The sequence below is a fragment of the Carettochelys insculpta genome, chromosome 5 (genome assembly GCF_033958435.1).
Source record: "Carettochelys insculpta isolate YL-2023 chromosome 5, ASM3395843v1, whole genome shotgun sequence".
In the NCBI taxonomy this organism is placed as follows: domain Eukaryota; kingdom Metazoa; phylum Chordata; order Testudines; family Carettochelyidae; genus Carettochelys; species Carettochelys insculpta.
In genome coordinates, this window is record NC_134141.1 from 16,373,582 (window position 1) to 16,393,705 (window position 20,124).

Sequence of the window (20,124 nt, forward strand, 5' to 3'; positions counted from 1 at the left end):
CTCCCGCCGTGCCATTGGTTTAACTGGAACTCGGAGCCCCGCCTGCTCCTTCCTTGCCATTGGTTTAACCATAATTCGTTGCTCCGCTCCTGCCGTGCCATTGGTTTAACTGGAACTCGGAGCTCCGCCTGCTCCTGCTGTGCCATTGGTTTAACCATAATTCGGAGCTCCGCTCCTGCCGTGCCATTGGTTTAAGCGGAACTTGGAGCCCCGCCCCCCAACCATCATAAATCTTTGGCGGTCTGAAAGCCCCCGCCCAGACGCCGCCGCGGGAAAAGGGCGTAGCTGGGGTGGGGCTGTCATTGCGGCGCTGGCCTTTTCTCCTCCTACGCGGCTCTGGGCACCACCCCTGCAGCCCTTAACTGCCGGCCGAGCGCGCGGAAGGCTTCCGTCGCCTCGCAGGGCCGCGCGCTGGCTGTGTGGCTGAGGGCGGGGGATGCTGCGTTCCGCGGGTTACTTCAGTGCCTTTTCCTGCCCTTTCGATGGCGCCTCGGGCGGCGGCTGCCCGCGGCCTTACTGCCAGTACAGGCACGAGGCGGGGCGGAGCGGGCAGCAGCCGCTGAGCGACCCCCCTGCCATGGGTGAGGACGGAGCGCCGCCCACCTTGTGGGAGCGCTGAGGGGGTCGCTAGGCGCTCCCTTCCGAGCGTCTCTCCTCAGGTGTGCCGGGCCCGTCCGTCCCCCCTCCCTGCAGCGTCAGCGCTGGCACTGCTCTGCCTAGCTGTTCCCTCCCGACCTTCCTGAGGGAGTCCGCAGCTGACCGCGCCTGGGGGCGGGGAGCGGGCCCCTCCCCCGCCAGCCAAGTGCCCCAGGGCCCGCCGCGGGAAAGAGGGGCGTTGGGAGGCGTGTGCGTCTGGCTGCAAACCCACGTGGCTTTCAGCCCAGGGATCTGGCTCTGCTCTGAGAGTCCTCAATGAGCAGTAGCTGAGAGACTAGGTGTGACCCCCCACCCCAAGACATCGGTCCCTTAACAGCAGGTGTCGCTGGAGACTGTACCCCGTAGTGGTGTGTGCTCGTGGGTTGGGTGTGGCTGGACTGCACTGGAAATTGACCTGCTGGATGCTGTTTTTTTGTTTGTGATTGCAGTTGTTATAAGTTCTCTGCAGTTTCATCTTCATAGGACAATTAAGTGATATATGTGGGAGCTTCCAGACTTGTGGAACTGGATTTCCATATTTATAGTTGATTTAATGTGAAAGGACGCTTTAGTTGCTTTCAGTTCTTGGAAGCCCAAGTTTTATGGGCGTTAGGGAGGAGAAATGGACTAAACATCATTTCAGCCACAGAATCCACTAGCATCCAAGAGGAGATGGGAGGGAGAGTGCAGGATCAAATCATTCCTTCCCTGTTTACTGTTCACCCATTTACAGTAGGGCACTCCCACTCCTAAAGACGTAGTAACAGCACTACTTTAAACAGCTCTCCTTTGAGCTAAGTGCTGAGATTCCCGTGTACTCTGTGCTTCACTGAAATGTAGTTTTAAAAAGTTAACGTGTAAGAGTTTAAAAAGAAAAACTGAGATACCAAATTCTCCATTTGTTGTAGAAGTGATTTTTCAAGGCAGGTTTAAGCTTACACTAAGTTCATAATTGAATAACTTGCCTTTCTGGAAGCTTATAAAGATTATAAATATAGCATCTCTTTTAGCAGTAAAAGGTTGAATAACAAAACTGTTGCCTAGACCACGCATCTGTATGTTTGTAGAACATTGCTATGGGCAATAATATTTGTTGCCTGAAAGATGTATTTCAGCTGAACTCTATGAAATTATAATTTAATACCTATAGTAATAGAGTGCGATCCAGTGAATTACACAATTTTCTTCCATCAACAGAGCCAGGTAAAAGTACACAAGAATTGGAAAGAATCAAAAAAGCAATTGAGTCAGTCAAGACTGAAGTTGAAGAAGGGCAGAAAAAACTCTGTCAGTATAATTTGCAAGATGAAATACCTAAAAACTCTTTGATCTCTGGAACATATGTTAAAGGAATTTGTACTTCTCCGGATCATAATCATCTGTGTTGCTCTCTTACAAAAGGCAAATGTCCTGTAGCTCCAATCTCAAAGAACTCTAAGAAAGACTGTCATTTGTCATCTAGTAAATATGTTATTGACCGTAGTTGTCCAGCAACTGACCTTGAATATGATCCACTGCTAAATTATTCTGCAGGTCTACTGAGCTCTTCCACAATGAAAGAGGAGGAAAATGACACACCACAATTGAAGCAAGTGAAAATGCCTCCTGATTCTCATGTGATATCTCCAAAAATGTCTCCATGTGGAAATGGGCATGTATCCCCAAAGAAGAGATCAAGAAGCTCTTCACCTATAAAGCTAGAAATCAAGCTTCAGGAATCTGATGATGATGATGAACTAGTTATTGATGCACCACCACTGATGGTCACTAAGAAGCCAAGAACGAGTAGGAACTTGGAAAAAAACAAAAAAAACCTGTGGAACAATGACAATGCAGAAGATCCTCTAAAGTGTATCACAGAAAAAAGAGTGGATGTGACAGTAACTCTGCAAAAGGATGTCAACACAGATGTATGCAGCCATGAAAAATCACTGAAAATGTCACCAAAACCTCAAAATATACATTTGTCTGATGTGAGAATGAATGCTTTAAAGTCTTCAAATAATCTTAATGAACAAAGAAAATCTTCTGTCTCCAAGGAAAATACGATATCTTCAGTTTCTCATATTAAGGGACAGATACAGAAAGAAACTTTGATGAAAGAATATCCAGACAGTGAAATAACAGTGAAAATATCTAATGTTGAGGAACTCAGTGATAAATGTAAAAACATAAATTGTAAGGGAGAGGCACAAACTAGCTTGTCTTTTGAAGCTGTCTTAAATGACAACACCGAGCTAGGTGCACAGGGGACTGTAAACATAGAAGAAAATCAGTTAATACAGGAAAATGAAGTTTTGGGAAATGTACTCATTCATCCCAGTGCACCCTTGAAGTTAGAGGAGAAAGTTTGTTATGGTATAGATCTCTTGACTAAGAACAGTAGTGGAGAAAGTAAAAGTGAAAATCAGTGCACTGCCATCAAAGACAGTGAAGTCATTTTATTAGATTCTTCTTCAGAAGAGACAGAGTGTAGTGAAGAGGATACTGAACTATCTGAATCTGATGACCCTATAGAAGAATGCCGGAGAATTTTCAATGAGTTTGTTGAAAATGAAGCACAGAAGAAAGAAATTGCTAAGCAGGTGCAGTAAACTGTCTTGTACATCTGTGCTTTCCTCCTTCATGGAGATGCAGGGAGAGATGTGTTCTATACATCCTGTAATACTTTCCACTAGTGTTTTTCTCAAACCATATAGAGCCACATTTTGGAAGGTGTCCACTAATATGGATGCTCAAACTGGGACATGGTCAAATGCTCAAACTGTTGAGCACTTTCAACTGCGAATAAAGTCATTAAGAGTTTTCTATGCACAGAATATTTTGAAGTTCATCCTTGAAATGCTTGAGTTGGGCCTCCAAAATTAGTGGGCGCTCTTACAACACAATTCCCAAAATGGCTTTATTTTTAGAAATGTCCAGATGCCATGTGTGGGAAATCGAGAATGTGGTAGTCTTGGTAAGCTTTAGTTGAATTATATAACCTTTTTATATATTAGTAACAGAGAGAAAGCCGTGCTAGTCTATATACTCAACTATATGCTACCTTTTTCATAGAATCATAGAACACTAGGACCGGAAGGGGCCTCGAGAGGCCATCGAGTCCAGTCCCCTGCCCCGACGGCAGGACCGACCACTATCTACACCATCCCCGATAGACATCTATCTAATCGGTTCTTAAATATCTCCAGCGAGGGAGATTCCACAACCTCCCTTGGCAACTTATTCCAGTACTTGACCACCCTGACAGTTAAGAACTTTTTCCTAATGTCCAACCTAAACTTCCCTTGCTGCAGCTTAAGTCCATTGCCTCTTGTTCTCTCCTCAGAGGCCAAGAAGAACAAGTTTTCTCCCTCCTCCTTATGACACCCTTTAAGATATCTGAAAACCGCTATCATGTTCCCCCTCAATCTTCTTTTTTCCAAGCTAAAGAAGCCCAATTCTTTCAGCCTTTCTTCATAAGTCATGTTTTCCAGACCTTTTCTCATTCTAGTTGCTCTTCTCTGGACCTTCTCTAATTTCTCCACATCTTTCTTGAATTGGGGTGCCCAGAACTGGACACAATATTCCAGCTGAGGACTTTTATATGTTTCTCAAATATGGTAATTTTACTGAACAGATTGACTTGCATGAGTTTGTGTATTTTGCAAAATCTTCTTATGCTTTTATTTGTAAATATGAAATAATGAAAATACACCGTCTTCTGTTGTGAATATAAAGATGAAGTCCTTGTTCAATCTCGATGAATGTGTACGATGAAGATACCTACTTTTAGTAGGTGTAGCTTTTGGTTGGAAAGGTTTTGATTTCTTCCTTTAGTTGGAAGCTTAACTAGTGAAATAGGAGACTAAATCAAAGCTATGGAGCTTCTTAGCACTTTGTCTATTTTTTAAGTAAAGAGAGAACTTGTATTGCTCTTCTAATAGGTTCTTGGAGCTCACCCTGAAATAGATGCATTAGATACTAAGACAGATATGGTTCCTGGGCAGAAGAAAAGAATTGCGCACACTGCAAAATTTGATGTGAGTTTGTTAGGAATTTTTGGTAAATGTCTATGTAATATATACAGTTAATATTGAACTTAGAATTTTTCTTTTGAGGCTTATCATGAATTAAGTACATTAAGCTGAAAGTATGTTCAGATTTAGTGTAAACTGCTTTCTAAATTATAATTAACATAAGCAAACTCCAAGGCCAATGGTGACTGGACTGTGGGTGTGAAAGTTGCTTTGTATTTTGCTTCAGTGAGCTGGTAGTGAACATACCGCCACAAAGATAATCACTATCAGAAAAAAACAAATAAAATATCAAGTGTAGGGTGCCATTGACTCCATTGTGTAACTTTGCTTGCAATTTGTTCTAGTTAGTAAAAGTAGACCCCAGTGTGATCTGGCAAACACAAGACTTTGTAAAGTTTTTGGTACAAATATAGCAAATGCTGTGGTCATAAGCTTCCATTACAGCATCAACTTGACAAGAGCAGCAAATATGTTTAACAAACTAGTTGAAAGTTTTCATTACCTGTTAGCAATCTTGCTGTTATGCTGCTGCTTTTCTATTTTGAATTGCATTCAAGTAATTGCTTAAGGAGTTATAGTAGTCCCACTGAAAACCATTAGAACTACTCACTTGCTTATTAATCCTGTTCTGAGGCACTTAAATGTACCTCACTGAGCTCAGAATTAAGAATGAGTAGCCTTCAGCTGAAAGTCTTGATGTACAGTGGATAGTCTCTTTAAAAAGTTGCTTTATTTATATGTGAGGCAGTGATTGCTAATCCTCTTATATAAAATAGAGGATTAGCAATCACTGCCTCACACTTAATTTCAACAGTCGTTCTTTTAATTACACAATGTTGAGACCTATATCCACACTGTATTGTTGTGGAAGTTCATGTTTCTAGAAGAAGGCTACGCCAGAACTGTTCAGTTGTGGCCTGCAATGCAAGACTCTGGCTTTATCCTGCTGCTGTTACCATACCCATTATGGGGACCTTTCTTGCGGGGTTAATGTTCTCCTGTGGTTGATATTCATATTTTTGAACTTGTTTTGTGGTAACGAAACATAAAACAAAGTACAAATTAGTGTTCTTGAGTGAACATCTAACCTTAAATGTATATTCTTCAGCAGTATGAACTATATACCTAAGTCCCCTGATAACTTGCTGTCGGATTAGTTTGATATGTAAAATGTTAATTATCTTCAGGTGATGAAACATACTGTTTCTTGTTTCATTGTATGTTCTGCTTGACATCTGCTATAAGTATCCCAGTCCAAACAAGTCGTCTGTGTATTATACTTTTTAAACTAGATTCATATCAAATACTGTAACTTATAAATTTTGACTCAGAAGGATTTTACGTGTGGATGATTACAGGCTCAGACTTCGTTGGTTAATGTTTCTGGTGAGGATTTTACCAATATTCATGCTTTTGTTTACCTTCATGTAATATACCCCCTAATTTTCCCACTCATGAGCAAAATGAATTTTGTTATGAGCACCAATATGGAGGCATGTGACATGCCACCTTCATGTTGATGCACATAACAAAATTTAGGTGTGGGGCCAAGGACTTCTGCATGTAGGAGGAGTCCCTGTCCCAGGCCTGATGGTTAAATGCAAGAGCCTCTGGCAGAGTGGGCAGGCACTGGGCTGAGGATGAGGTTGGGGGCTTGGATGGAGGGGTGCGGGCTATAGAGTGGGGCTGGGCTGAGGGATTGTGAAGAAAGGTGCCCTGTGGCTATTGCAAGGAGTAGGGACTCCCCTGTACGCTTTCCTTGCAGCTGCAGCAGCACTTGGGCTGGGATGGAAAGATACCTCTTCCCTTCTGTGGCAGTTCTGGAGTTGAGGGTGCAGAGGCCCCTGCAGATTCCAGCTGGGATTGGGTTGGAGCTGGTGAACGGCTGCCCCAGGCATGGTTGGTGTGGCCAAGAGAGGGACTGCCTTTCCCATATTACGCCAGATCCTTGAGCAGGTTCCTTAAATGCCTGCAGGGTGCTAAATAGGCAGCTATACAACCAATTAGCTTTCAGTTTAAGTTACTGGTCAAATGCTTTCCATGGGTTGGAAAATTGTTGGGAAACTTATGCAAAGTGATTTTCTGCTTACTTTCACATGAGGCATGTTGTCTCTGCAAAAAGCTGCTCCCATTTGGCTTGTATTTAGCCTAAAAATAGACTGTAGACCTGAACTTCCACTGGCAGTGAATTAATGGGACTTTGTTGCTTTCAGTGAAGTTCTGTTGCCTTATGCTAGCTCAGAATCTGGCCATCCGCTTGTCTTGTTGAGAAAAATTTCCTTCCAAAGGAATGTACAAGTGATGGTGGAAGCATATGTCTGGGTCTTCTGTTCTAACATACTTTAGAAATGTATTGTCCCATTACTTTATTAGTTTGTGAATTTGGAAGTGTATGTTGACAAATATGCAGTTTGTTGAATATTATTTTTCGTGCCCATTAGGTACAGACCAACAAAGAGATACTTGTGCCTTTCAAGGCACCTTTTCCACAGCAGGCTTCTCATACCAGAATCCTGCAAGCTCAGCAACAGGCAGCACAGATAACAGCTGCTGTTAAAAGTGGGCAAGCTTTTGTTGCTGCAACTTCTGGACAGAAGAAAACTGTGCCTGTGTTGTCTACTCACATTCAAAACATAGGACCAATGGGTATGGCAACTTAATATACCACAGCTGGATAAGACAGGGTTTTAATAAATTGTAGTCTTCAGATTTCTCTGAAATATTTTCTTCAATTTTGTTCCAAATGTTAGCATTCTTAATCATTTTGGATGCCTCAATCAATCCTTAATTCACTTTATTGCTCTGAGTATTTTGGTTGTCAACATTTTAGTCACTTTATATTAATGCATTTAATTGGGTTTGGTTTTGAATGAAATTCTTGCTAAAATGTTTGGAGGCAATTTTGTGGGTGCAGGAAAGAAACAACTTTACACATCTAAAATTTTCAGCTTACCGTCAGGTATGTAGTATTTCTCTGAAGTCTTAAGAGCATGGAAATTTTTCTTGTCCTTATTTGCTTTCATGAAAGCCTTCAAGTTCATTAGTTCTCACACTGTTGGGACCAGTATTCCCTTGTAAGCTGAGCCCTTCCACCAAGGGTGGTAAGGTGCAGGTTCCAGACCTTTTTTGCCCATACATTATATACTAACGTTTGTGGTCCAAAAGGTGTTGCGATGCAGTGAAGCTTAACTGCTGCTATAGTCTGAAAGAAATTACCAGAAATGTGTAGATTTTTCTGTCTTTATGCTGACATGGCACTATTCTAATTGTCTCCTTTAAGTCTAATTTTTTAAATGAGTACTCCCTTCCAATTCTTGTGCTGTTATTTTTTTTTTTTAATTTTCTTCCCTTTGTGAAAAACTCATTCAAAGGGAAGTTATGTATGCACTGTTAAATGGCCAAAGTAAAATGGTAAACTTTAGTTTTCTTTAATTTTTTGGCTGCAGTGATAAATATTTACTAACAAGGTCTTTGGGTCGACATGCCATGTAGTAACTCCACTAATGTCAATTACACAAGGGATTATTTTAGTACTTTATATGTAGCCTGATGGCTTTTCTGTTATACATTAATTTCAGTGAGCAGATGTAACTTCAGAACAGCGCAGTTCCCAAACTTTTTCCAGTCATGGAACATTTACCTGACACAGCATTCTCTGTGGAACACTTTTTTTTACTTCACCATACTAACTATGAGGAACATTACTAATGGAAAATATTTCATAATATTGATTTATTGTACAATAAACACCACTCAACAAATGATAATGAAACCAGACATTAACAAAACAAATATATTGGGGATGACAGATTAAAACACCACAAAATGTATTTTTTTTCCTGAGAATGGGGAAAAGACTGCCATTACTAAATTTCAATGGTAGAACACTTTGCCAGAGCTCCTGGAACACCAGTGTTTTGCTGGAACGCAGTTTGGGACCCTCTACTTTAGAATATAATAGTCTGTCTCATGCTATCTTATTTGCTCTTCCCTTCAGCAGTGTGATAGAAATTGTAGCCAAAAGCCAGATGATGTACCCTAACGTTAGGGCCTGTTTCTAAACTGTTTATTTTATTTGTGGTTTAGTTCATGATTTTTGGTGTTAGAATTTGCTTACATAGCTCAAGTATTTGTTCTGGTCTTACATTAGTAAAGCACTTTGAGCATTCAAATGTTCATATAAGTTTACTTGTACAAGTATTCCATTTTACTACCCTGTAGCCCATTACTGTAATGCAAGTGCCTTCCACATACGTAGATTAGCTGTTCTCCTGAAGTTCAGCTAGCTTTGAATTTGGTTACGAAAATAAAATTGTAAAGAATGTGTCCCATTTGGTGAAAGGGAGTTAAGCAGCAGAACTTCATTCTGTATGGAAAAAATATATGTAACTACCTTCTGTTGTTTCAGTATGTTTAAATTTGCTTGAAGTTCAACCTGTTGCAACCAGCAGTGCTCAACTGAATGTATTCCTTCAAGGAAATGCTGTAACAACGATGCCCTGCAGACCTTCTAATATTGCAATAAAAAGGATTGCTCCTATGCCTCTTAAGGTACTATAGTTTAGTAAAACATACATACACATATGTGCTCAAATTATGCAGTTATCAGGAAGAAGCCTTCTTGATTTCATACGGAGACGTGTTTAAACTTTTTTCTGCATAATTCAATCATATTATGAAGTAAGTACTACTTTGAAGTCTGTTTGATAATGCAAGCTATTGGGGTTCTGCTTGGTTACAAATGATCAGATTTGAGCTATATTGGTATACTAGCAGAATTCTTCTGCCTCCTCCTAACTATCCTCCTCCTCCTCCTGAGAAATTGCAGATGTTGGGGCTTTGAAGGTTGGTTTCTTGTGGAAATGTGTAGGATTGATTAGGTGTCTAGATAGTATTGTTACATATTTTACTTCAGATAAAGCAGTCCTTGCTGTCTGATCACATCTGTTCATGTAGGCAATTCTGTCAGGAAACTGACAATCACCAGTTGTAGGTTTCAGGGAGCAACTCTGCTCTAAGAATTTCTTAGAGATCAAGGCAGAGCAAAATATTCTGGTGGCAGCTGCTGCGCTAAAGACTATCACAACTGACGACAATGCTGTATTTCTTCTGTGGAAGACCACTGCTTGCACCCTAAACTTGTTAAACTAATAGTACCATCAACACTTCTCCCACCCTCCATTGTACAGCTTCATAACAATCTAAAGATAACTAGTGAGTGTTACTCTGTTCCATGGCTCAACTTAGTCGAGTGTGACCAAATAAAACTACTGTAAAAGTTGTAGTTATATCGGCTAGAGTTCATGGAGACAAATGCATATGCATTTATTTGATAGCTATTGTGGCATAACTTAGTACATGTTTGAATCCTAGCAGGTAATGTGTGCTTAATAGGTTTGCTGGCATGCAAATGTTTGTCTTACACCAGAGCTGAAGGGCAGGGCTCTTCTACCTTTATGCAGAGGATTGTTCCTCTTACTAGAAAGCAGACGTTTAAAGGTTTTATGGAAACTTCTAATGTAACTGAGCACTACTTGGTAGTAGTGGGTTTGTAGTGTATTATCACCAGAGGAACTCCGTCACCTTGGGCAATCAAATCCTGTGGAGCATACCGTTTGGTCTTGTTTTCTTTCAGAGACTCCTTCAATCTTGATTGGCAGAAAGTATGAACAATTTTGGGATAGAGTAAAATGCGCCTATGGGAGTCTACTTTGAAGTGCTATACTTTAGAGTAAACTTTGGTAAAATCTACCTGTCAAGCAGAACTTCAATAATCCGAGTTTACATTTACCAAAAAAAAAACCTCAATCAATAAATCAGTACAGTAATGGCATGGTAGCTTAAAATATTGACTGTGCTAAACACATTTTGTGTTAAAACACAAGATTGCATCTGTAATGTTGTTGAAGCAGTTTTCAATTGATCAAAACATTCAAATGTAAGTTTTAATCAGTTTCAAAAAAATCAAATTCATTTACCCTTCTATGATGGTCTATCCTGAGGATCAGATTGCTTACAGTTCTCAAACACTTACATTTTTTTATCTTTACCATAACTACTCTTCCAGAAGACACTGAATATGGTCTCTAGAAAGAGACTGATTAGAGTGTGGTGAGTGTCCTATCTTTCTCTTCTGCCAGTACTGCTTACTCTTGAATGTTGGTGAATGCCAATGAGATGCTGATGATAATTCAAAGTATCAGTATATAAACCACCTGTTCTGTGACAATTAGATTATTTAAAAAAAAAACTTGAGACCTTGTTTGGACCTAGTTTGATTACAATTTTGATAAGGCATGTTATCACTGCAGACTTCTGCATTTGACATGTTGATCTTCAGCATCTTATATAAAAATTCAGTTTCTTTCATGGAAAGGTTTCAGAACTCTTACATTTAATGAAGCTCTCTTATTCTAAACTACAGTTCATAGCTTATATCAAAATTAACTTCCCCACTGTGCCTTGAGTCTGTTTTAAATGGAAAATGTTTACACAGGCCAAAAATCCAAACAAAAAGTGATAGCTGGAGCTGGTAATTCTTCCTGAGGCTAACAGTGTTCTATATATAGTCTAATCTTGCAGTTTGGTTGCTTTTGGCTTTTTCAATCTTCTTAAGCTGAATTTTTGTATTTCTGTGCTAAGTTTGAGTAAAAACTGACTTATATTCATCTCCTTCTTATAACATGCAAACTATCAAATGTACTCCTTAAGGTTTCTAGTCGGAGAAGGCCTTCTGTGGTTTCAGAATCTGGATCTAAAGTTCCACATGAGACAAGGCAACGATATGTCAACTTTTTTGTTGAAGAATATTTGAAAGTTTGTGGAACAGTAAATGAAGCTTTTGATAAGGTTTGTATTAATAATGGAGAAGTTTTTAAAATGTGAACACTAAAAATTAAGTGACCAAACACCTTTTGCATGTTTGGGGGAAGCTGTTAAAGAATATTGAGAAAAGATACATTAAATCAAGTGTGTATATAAGCCATTGGAAAATAACCTAGTTACCCGCAATTGTCTTCATTTTTCTTGCTCTACCCACTTCTATCATGTTTGTCGAAGTGCAAAATATACTTTGAAATGTGTGGAAGCTTTCATAAAGTAGGAGTTTACTTTTTAATATGTCAGCATTTATATCTTTTATTATAAGTAAGTCTCTGAAGAAGCAATTTAATACTTTAGTGCTGGTCAGGTTTGTTAGTCAGCACCAGGTACCATCTACAACCTATCTTATCACCTCTTTTCCCTCTTCAGTCAAATTGCTTGTTGTCCATCTTCTATACTGCATCTTAATAGAAGGAAGCTTGGAGAAGTTTTTAAAATGGGATGCTCAGTGGTTAATATGTCTGCCTTGGAGTGTCATAGTACTAAAGTGCCTTGAAATGGGATATGCAGAATTTACCAGGCAACAATAAAATACATTAATATTGAAGTAGCAATATAAGACAGATCATACTTCATTGCTCAGGGCTTCAAAAATAGAGTGGAAATATTGTCCTTCCAAAGGAAACCTTGACTATTTTCCTTTGAGGCAAAAAACCCATTCAGATTTTAAAGTTCCATTGGTTCACTTAGTTGTTTAATCTGCTCTTCATATTGTTCGGTTTCTTTCAGTAACTCCTATGCATAGATTTGATTTGAAGTATCACTCTTCTCATTCAGAGGTGTGTTGACTTACAAGGACCCAACTTGACTTTCTAGTTTCTGAAATGGAGTTTCTTATTAAATTCCTGTTAATTTGTTTTATGTAGCATGTAAAAGATTAGGTACTGAAGCTTGAAAATATCTTTAGTTCTCACTGCAAAGCCTTTCTTGGAAAATTTACAATAAGCTATGTCTTCAAATTTGGTCTCTTAAATTTAGGCATTGGTAGAAGAAAAAGCAATTTACGATCGCTGTGGCAGTAAAAATATGTATTTGAACATAGCTGTGAACACCCTTAAAAAGCTGAGGGATCAAGGCAGTCTTTCTCCAAATGGTAAGAGTCTATACTGAAATGGGAAGGGAGAAAGGAGTGATGTCTGTCAAAGATAAAGATAATTCTGTTTTGCTTCATTGGTGATGACTTTATTGAAATTATATTGGTGTAACATGCTTTTGAAAAGCTGTCAATGATATACAGCGATTTAATTCTTAAACTTTTTCCGTAGCTGTCCCAAAGTCTGACATTTCAAAGATGCATTTAAAAATCATTGTAAAGCTTTTCTCCTTTATTTAGGGCAGTCTTCTGGGAGTAGATGTGCCAGTGCTACTGGATCTAGAAAATCAGATGAGAAGAATGGTAAAACTGATCATTGTTCCCTAAAATGTGTAACTTTCCCCGTTTACATATAAACTAGTGACTTATTTTGAAATGAAATTTCCTTTCCTAGTCATATAAATCCTAACAATAGGAACGTAGCCCCAAGTGTCACACTGGGCCAATGTACTACCAACTTCTAAAATGGAATGAGGGTGCTATTTTTCAAATGGCTGATATTTCTAATTTGTTTTTAGAGACAAAATTGAATTTCTGTATGAAGCAAGAATGCTTTTCAGAGTTAGGGTTTTGCAATATTTTAGTAGTGTTAAGCAGTAAGTTGTCAGTCATTTAAAATAGCTTACTCTAGGGTTATGATTGTTAATTTCGGTTGCTATCACAGATATGACCAGCATTTCCTATAAGCTGTAAACTAAAATGATTCAGTATAACTGAAGCAAAACTTAATATGTGTATCTAAAGTCCAAATCCTGTTCACTTTTGAATCCATCTGATGTGCTCTAACATGTCTTTACATGCTTTTAGATTTTACAGGTGTCGTTATTTATAGACTTCTGAAAGACTATGTTCTCACTGAGGAACAAATGTGTGAGCTTGATTACCCACAGTCAAACCCTGACAAACCTGGCAGTGCTGTATTAGGTAATGGCATTATAAAAACAGCTGTATCTGATGGTAAGTAAATGAAACCAGAATTTATATATGTAAAAGCACAACACTTGATGGGAGAAAAAATTAAATCAGCTTTCACTCACTTACCTGGTTTTGGATATCTGTTAGATATTGTATTGAAAGTGTGTACAATAGTGTTAAGTATGTGAGCACAGATGGTTGGAGACAGTTAACTAATTCATTAGATTTTACTTTTAAATATTTCCATTAACTTTAGTGAAACTGCTTGGAGCGAAATCTTACTCAGAAATGCGTATTATCTCCACAGTGCAATATTAGTAAACAAAGTTTTGAGACTTTGGAAGTAGTTTGACTAATATGACGCTTCAAGAATTTAAGCTGTTTTTTAAAAGCCTTTATTTTAAGAAAACACTTTGAATTCTTGTAACTGGTGTACTTATCACCATTGTGCCACAGGAATTCATGCTTCAGTGCTAAAGTGCTATGTCATAACTTGACCAGAGTTGGAAAACCTGCACAAAAATGTGTTTAGCTAGGCAAGTAGTTACTATGCCTATTGTTCTGATAATTGCTTTGTTTGACTTGTCCAGAATGAATAAACTTTAATGGGCAAATAGAATTTTTTCAGGGCTGAATTTTCTTGAAATCATTGAATTATTTTCAGCTTCCAAAAGAGTATGTTGTAGATGTGGAGAAATATACACTGTTACTGCTTCAGGAAAGCACATTCGTAAAGAAGAATGCAACTACCATTCTGGCAGAGTACTCAGACACAAAGGTAAGTAGAGCTGGGGTAAGCCATTATCAAAAAAGCTTTTGGAGAATGTTTCATCATGCATTCTTGTTTCCAACATGGAAGTCAGTTTGTATTGGGGTTCAGATAAAACTAGAAATATCTCCTGTGCTGTAGACATTGTGGGTACCTAACATCCAATTTCCATGTAAAAGAAGCCTAGTTGACTAACTTATACACACCATATGCAGTCAAGTAAGGGTGCATTAAAACATGTCCCTTGCTTGGGGACAACTTGTTTTGTAGGAGGAAATCCTTTTAAGCAGTTGTAATATTGCCCATTCTGAAAGATCCGTTTAATTTCTTTTGAGATGCTCTAACATCCCAGTGTTTATAACGGGCATTTTGAAATTCAGTAGGGAGCAAGCCCTGGAGTCAGGGAACTGTATTTCTTTACCTCATTGCATTCTGTTCATGTTGAGCAGATAAGCTTCTGAAAATCGCCATTTCTTTTTAGTCACTTCAGCTGTTGATAGAAGTAGGATGGGCTAACCCTCAGCCATGTCTAGGATACAGCAGGTGTCCTATTTCTGTTGTGCTCTGATCCAGTTAATATAAATAATCCCATAGCTCAATTTGTGCTGTAATGTCCAAGGTTCAGGATTAAAAAGCGACTAATGATTCAGGAAGGGAAGGGGTTTGTTAAAGCTGCATGACTTATGGGCTACGTCTACACGTGCACCCAACTTCGAAATAGCTTATTTCGATGTTGCGACATCGAAATAGGCTATTTCGATGAATAACGTCTACACGTCCTCCAGGGCTGGCAACGTCGATGTTCAACTTCGACGTTGCTCAGCCCAACATCGAAATAGGCACAGCGAGGGAACGTCTACACGCCAAAGTAGCACACATCGAAATAAGGGAGCCAGGCACAGCTGTAGACAGGGTCACGGGGCGGACTCAACAGCAAGTCGCTCCCTTAAAGGGCCCCTCCCAGACACACTTTCATTAAACAGTGCAAGATACACAGAGCCAACAACTAGTTGCAGACCCTGTATATGCAGCACGGACCCCCAGCTGCAGCAGCAGCAGCCAGAAGCCCTGGGCTAAGGGCTGCTGCCCACAGTGACCACAGAGCCCCGCAAGGGCTGGAGAGAGAGTATCTCTCAACCCCCCAGCTGATGGCCGCCATGGAGGACCCCGCTATTTCGATGTTGCGGGACGCGGATCGTCTACACGTCCCTACTTCGATGTTGAACGTCGAAGTAGGGCGCTATTCCCATCCGCTCATGGGGTTAGCGACTTCGACGTCTCGCCGCCTAACGTCGATTTCAACTTCGAAATAGCGCCCAACACGTGTAGACGTGACGGGCGCTATTTCGAAGTTACTACCGCTACTTCGAAGTAGCGTGCACGTGTAGACGCAGCCATGGTGTGTTTACATTTTTATTTACAAAAAGTATATTGCATTATCAGGCATACAAAGGTAACAGCTGCTAGTATTCAGATATTGAATACATAAATCCAAGGGGACAAAAATAAGACTTCACAAGCAACTAAAGTTTCTTTTTCTATATCTTCAGTTCTTGGGTTTTATGACAACCTAGAAATTTTAGATTTAAGGTGAGGTTTTTGTATGTACTATATTTTGTAGTAGAGGTGGGCAGACTTTTTGGCCCAAGGGCCTTGTTGGCAGGGAAATTGTATGGAGGGCCAAATAGGGAAGGCTGGACCTCCAAGCAGCCAGCTGTGGTCCAGCTCCTGACTCCTATCCAGCCCTGGTTGCTTCCTGCCACCTGGAGAGCTGGCAGTGTGGTGACTGCCACCCAGGCAATTGAGGATGTGGGGAACAAGGGGCACAATGGGAGGGGCTTAGCTGGCTGTGCTAATGGTGCTGCCCATGAGTTGGGCTGGCTCCTCCCAGGAAGGCTGTCCCTACCCCACTTGCTGGTACAAGTTCAAGGCTGTCCTGAAGTCTGATGTGACCATCGGGTGATTGTGCACTTAATCTTTTAGCCTAAGCCCAAGAGTGAACCTGTGAAGTCTATATGAGTTGAGAAACGCACGAACTTCTGGCATACTTAATTTCCTTCGTAAAATGAAGTTTAATATTAATTCCAAGTAGAAAAAGAAATCAAAATTTAAACAAATGTATTTTGTTGTGACAAGTAGAAAAATAAACTGCTTAATCCAAACAAGTACTGATTCATTTCAGCTGTTTGACTGCTTTTTAAATTTTCCTTAAATTTTTATGGCAGTTCCTGGTGGCTTGGAAACACGGTATAGCTGTTGTGAGGGAATAGTTGGGTCTCCTGGATGTCAGGTTGCAAAGGTAGGAATATGTTAGCATGGCTTCTCAAACTTTCAGCATGGATCACATCTGAAAAGACAGTCTTAAGGAGCTTTCTGCTCCTGTTACAGGTTGAATCTCTCGAGCCCAGCGTACTCTCATCAAGCAATGTCCATAATCCATAAGAATTTTAGTGAGCCAGACAACGTAGCGTGGATGTTGGCCAAGTTTCCCATGGCCTCAAAACTTGTTTGCAGTCATCAGTCTTGGCCCTAGGTGTATGCTTTAATGTACTCCAGATGTCTTCTAAGAACCTACTAAGCAGAGGAAGTGTTAGTAATGCTGCTTAGACAATATTGACCTCTTGTGGTCCAGCAAATTCTCTCATTTGGTAGTAGTCTGATACAGAGGGTGGTGGACAAGAGGGAGGCAAGTGACTGTATGCTTAAGGTCACAAAATTAGCCTTTTAACTAATTTTATGGAGTGTAACGGAGGTAAATGTAATGTTTTAGCTATTCCTAATATAATTGGGAATGTTAAATAAAAGGATCTCCTGTTTAAGGCTAGTCAGTCTCTATCAATAAGCTACCCAGCAACTTGAATAATACCCAGTCTACTCTTAAATTTTAAGTTGATAGACCTATTTTGCTCAGATGTGTGGAAAGTCCACACCACTGAAGGTCATGGTTCTGGTGACCTAACCCCACGGACTGTTGATGCAGCTAGGTTGATGGAAGAATGTTTCCCTCAGTGTAGCATATTGTGATGAGCTGATGTTAGTCCTACACTGATAGGAAAAACTGCTTACATGAGCATATCCCACAGGTGAGCAATAAACAGCCTGTGCTCTGTACATGGTTAGCCAGGCTAAGCCTCTGGTGGTCCACCAGATGTCTTTACCTTCACATCTGTAGGTGCAGCTGCCCACAGCTCCAAATGGGCATAGTTAGCTGTTTTCAGACACTTGGAGCTGCATGTAGCCCAGCCTATGCAGTTTCCTGCAGTTCTCAGGGGCTGGGAGCAGTGAGCAGCTATAACTCCTGATGTATCCAGTGGCCCACCAGAGGCTAACCCTGGCAAACTGCATCCCGGTGTTTATTGCCCGTGCCTGGTATAAACTGTCTAGACTAGCGGTATCAAATAGGAATTCAAAGATGGCCACATTTGTGGTCAGTCTTTCCATATTCGCCACATTATATTGTAGAACACTTTATTAAATATAAGCATATTGGTAGGTATTTTGTACTAAATACAAACAGCAATTTCAAATGATCCATTTATTCATGTTAGAAATCTGTGTGATCCTATGCAATCTTATCTTTTACTAATTTGTTTCCCAGACCCAGACATTCCCAACACCCCTGCCCCCCCAGCTCTAAATAAATGCCATCCTCCTCTAGAAGCAGACACCCTTAGCCCCCTGTTCCAGTTCAGTGTTGGTGACTCACCAGGGCAGCTGCTGCCCCATGCTTCTCCCACCAATCAGTGGTGCGTGCGCATGGAGCAGGCAGAGAGGACTCCTGGCGTGCAGCTCTCAGGAGCTGCATTTAAAGGTTCCAAGAGCCGTGGGTTGGCTGCCTCCATATTAGCAATGCCATGTCCTATTTGCCATATGTGGCAGGTGGCAAACATTGGACGCCACGGGTCTGTAGTGTGGGGTTGTGCTGACATAGTAGTCAGACATAAATCACATTTTAATGCTAATGGAAACTTACACAGCTCCATGTCCATGACGGCCGAAAAGAGAACCTGGAAGGCTTTGTGAAGACATTCATCAAACCAGCTCAAGCTGATGGAAATCATGGTGTGTTTGCACTGGACTGTGAGATGGTACGGTTGATTTTAGGTTACTAGAAACATTCAGCTCAAACCAAACATTTAACAGCTACTTTGGCTACATCTACACTACTGTGTTTTTTTTTTTTTTTTTTTGAAAAAGCTGGGGCTTTTTTGAAAAATCCCATAGAGCATGCGTACACACAATGTTCTTTTGGAATTAAATCAGAAGAACTCAGCACTCTTTCCAGTGGCCCTCTTCCTTTCTCAGATGAGGAAGAGCTTTTTTCCAAAAGATTCTTTTGGGGGGAAGAAAGTGTGTAGATGCCCCAGGGGTCCCTTTTCTAAAAGAACAGCCCCAGTGCTGCCAGATTTTCAGTCCCTGGCCTGCACTTTCGAAAGAGTGGGGGCTATGTAGATGCTCTATTGAAAGAGTGGATTTTTATCTGCTTTTTTGTGTGTGATGCGCTGTTTCAAGATGAATTTTTTTTTCTGACGAAATCATCTGGAAGAACTTGTTTTGAAGGACCGCTGTGGTGTAGGTGTAGCCTTTGGTTGTTGCCTCATGGGAAATACTGTGTAATTTTGTTCTAAGACTAAAAAATGGTAGAATAGGTTTTCATTAGAATGCACCCAGTTCAGCCTAAATCTTATCTAAGATGGAGGATGCAGAATTGGGGGCTGTTGAGAATTAACTAAAAACTTGATTGCTGTTGAGATCCAGAGACTGCTCCTTTCTGAAGGAAAGATTTAGATGGAATTAATGTAGAGAAATTTTACCATTGTTGCAAGCTGATATTTTTGCAAGGTAAATAAAACTACTTAATGTGATTATTTGGATCCCATGGTCAGGGCTGCCAACATAGTTGCTGGGGCCCTGAACAAAGTAGGAGAAGCCCCAGCTCAGCCCTCCAAAAGGGTTGGGCCTTGGGCAGAAGTGGCAGGGCTGAGGGCTAGCCTCCCCCATCCAGCCCTTCAGTGCTTCTCTGCCCATCCTGCTCAGAGCTATAATAGCAATTTAAAGCATGGGGGGCTCTGGCCTTTGCTGCTGTCACAGTAGTGGATGTGGTGGCTGGGCCTTGGGACAGCTGCCCCTTTTGCACCCTTCCCAGTCAGTGGCCTTGCCCATGGTATCTGTGTGGCAGCTTTGTTACATATCTTTTTTTAAAGAGCAAAAGGCACAGAGGTGACACATTTCAGATCTTCATTTAACACTTGTTTTTCTCTTAGTGTTACACAACACAAGGTCTGGAACTTACAAGGGTGACAGTGGTTGACTCCAACCTACAGATTGCCTATGATACGTTTGTTAAACCAGATAATGAAATCATAGACTATAATACTAGGTATGCATATCTTCTTTTAAAAAAAAAAAACAAAAAACCTAATATTTGAATGAGTGTCTGAATTCATTGTGTTGATTTTTAACTGAATAAAGTCTTGCTTCTGAGAAGTTCAGTATTTCTGTATTCACCCTTTTAAAGTTGGTTGTTCTATATTTTGGAGATTTGGTTATAAAACTATTGTCTACCCCTTAACTTAAACTAAAACCTTGTTTCTGCAGTTTGTATGTTTCTCTCTGAATGCTATTTTCATGTGACTTCACTTAAAGGTGTTTTGATTTCTGTCTGCAGCTTCACAATTATAAAAACTTCAAAATATTTCATATAATGAAATATGGCTGCTCGTTAATGCAGACTGTTTCCTATCTCCCTATCAGGCAAGAGGCATCCTATACTGGATGTATAAGCTTTTTAGCACGAATCTGCTCAGGAT

General features: G+C 40.3%; 2 protein-coding genes across 5 annotated transcripts in view; one reads left to right on the forward strand and one right to left on the reverse strand.

Moving 5' to 3' along the window:
* Window positions 1–514: 514 nt before the first annotated feature.
* Window positions 515–20,124, forward strand: part of LOC142013393 (RNA exonuclease 1 homolog) — a 30,447-nt gene continuing 10,837 nt past the window's right edge. The window contains exons 1-13 of the mRNA XM_074994712.1: window positions 515–581; window positions 1,834–3,221; window positions 4,563–4,658; window positions 7,097–7,301; window positions 9,064–9,206; window positions 11,367–11,504; window positions 12,516–12,630; window positions 12,871–12,933; window positions 13,438–13,587; window positions 14,210–14,323; window positions 16,540–16,613; window positions 18,292–18,402; window positions 19,579–19,694. Of these exons, the coding sequence (XP_074850813.1) occupies window positions 578–581; window positions 1,834–3,221; window positions 4,563–4,658; window positions 7,097–7,301; window positions 9,064–9,206; window positions 11,367–11,504; window positions 12,516–12,630; window positions 12,871–12,933; window positions 13,438–13,587; window positions 14,210–14,323; window positions 16,540–16,613; window positions 18,292–18,402; window positions 19,579–19,694 (2,717 nt within the window). The 5' untranslated portion in view covers window positions 515–577. The remainder of the gene's footprint in view (window positions 582–1,833; window positions 3,222–4,562; window positions 4,659–7,096; window positions 7,302–9,063; window positions 9,207–11,366; window positions 11,505–12,515; window positions 12,631–12,870; window positions 12,934–13,437; window positions 13,588–14,209; window positions 14,324–16,539; window positions 16,614–18,291; window positions 18,403–19,578; window positions 19,695–20,124) is intronic.
* TEK (TEK receptor tyrosine kinase) overlaps window positions 12,803–20,124 on the reverse strand; it is an 86,043-nt gene continuing 78,721 nt past the window's right edge. The window contains exon 24 of one of the 4 annotated variants that reach the window (XM_074994709.1): window positions 12,803–12,909. The gene's annotated coding sequence lies outside the window, so the exon portion shown is untranslated. Of the gene's footprint in view, window positions 12,910–16,366; window positions 16,889–18,440; window positions 19,086–20,124 lie in introns of those variants that run through there. The other 3 variants (XM_074994706.1, XM_074994707.1, XM_074994710.1) reach the window with 3 other exon arrangements.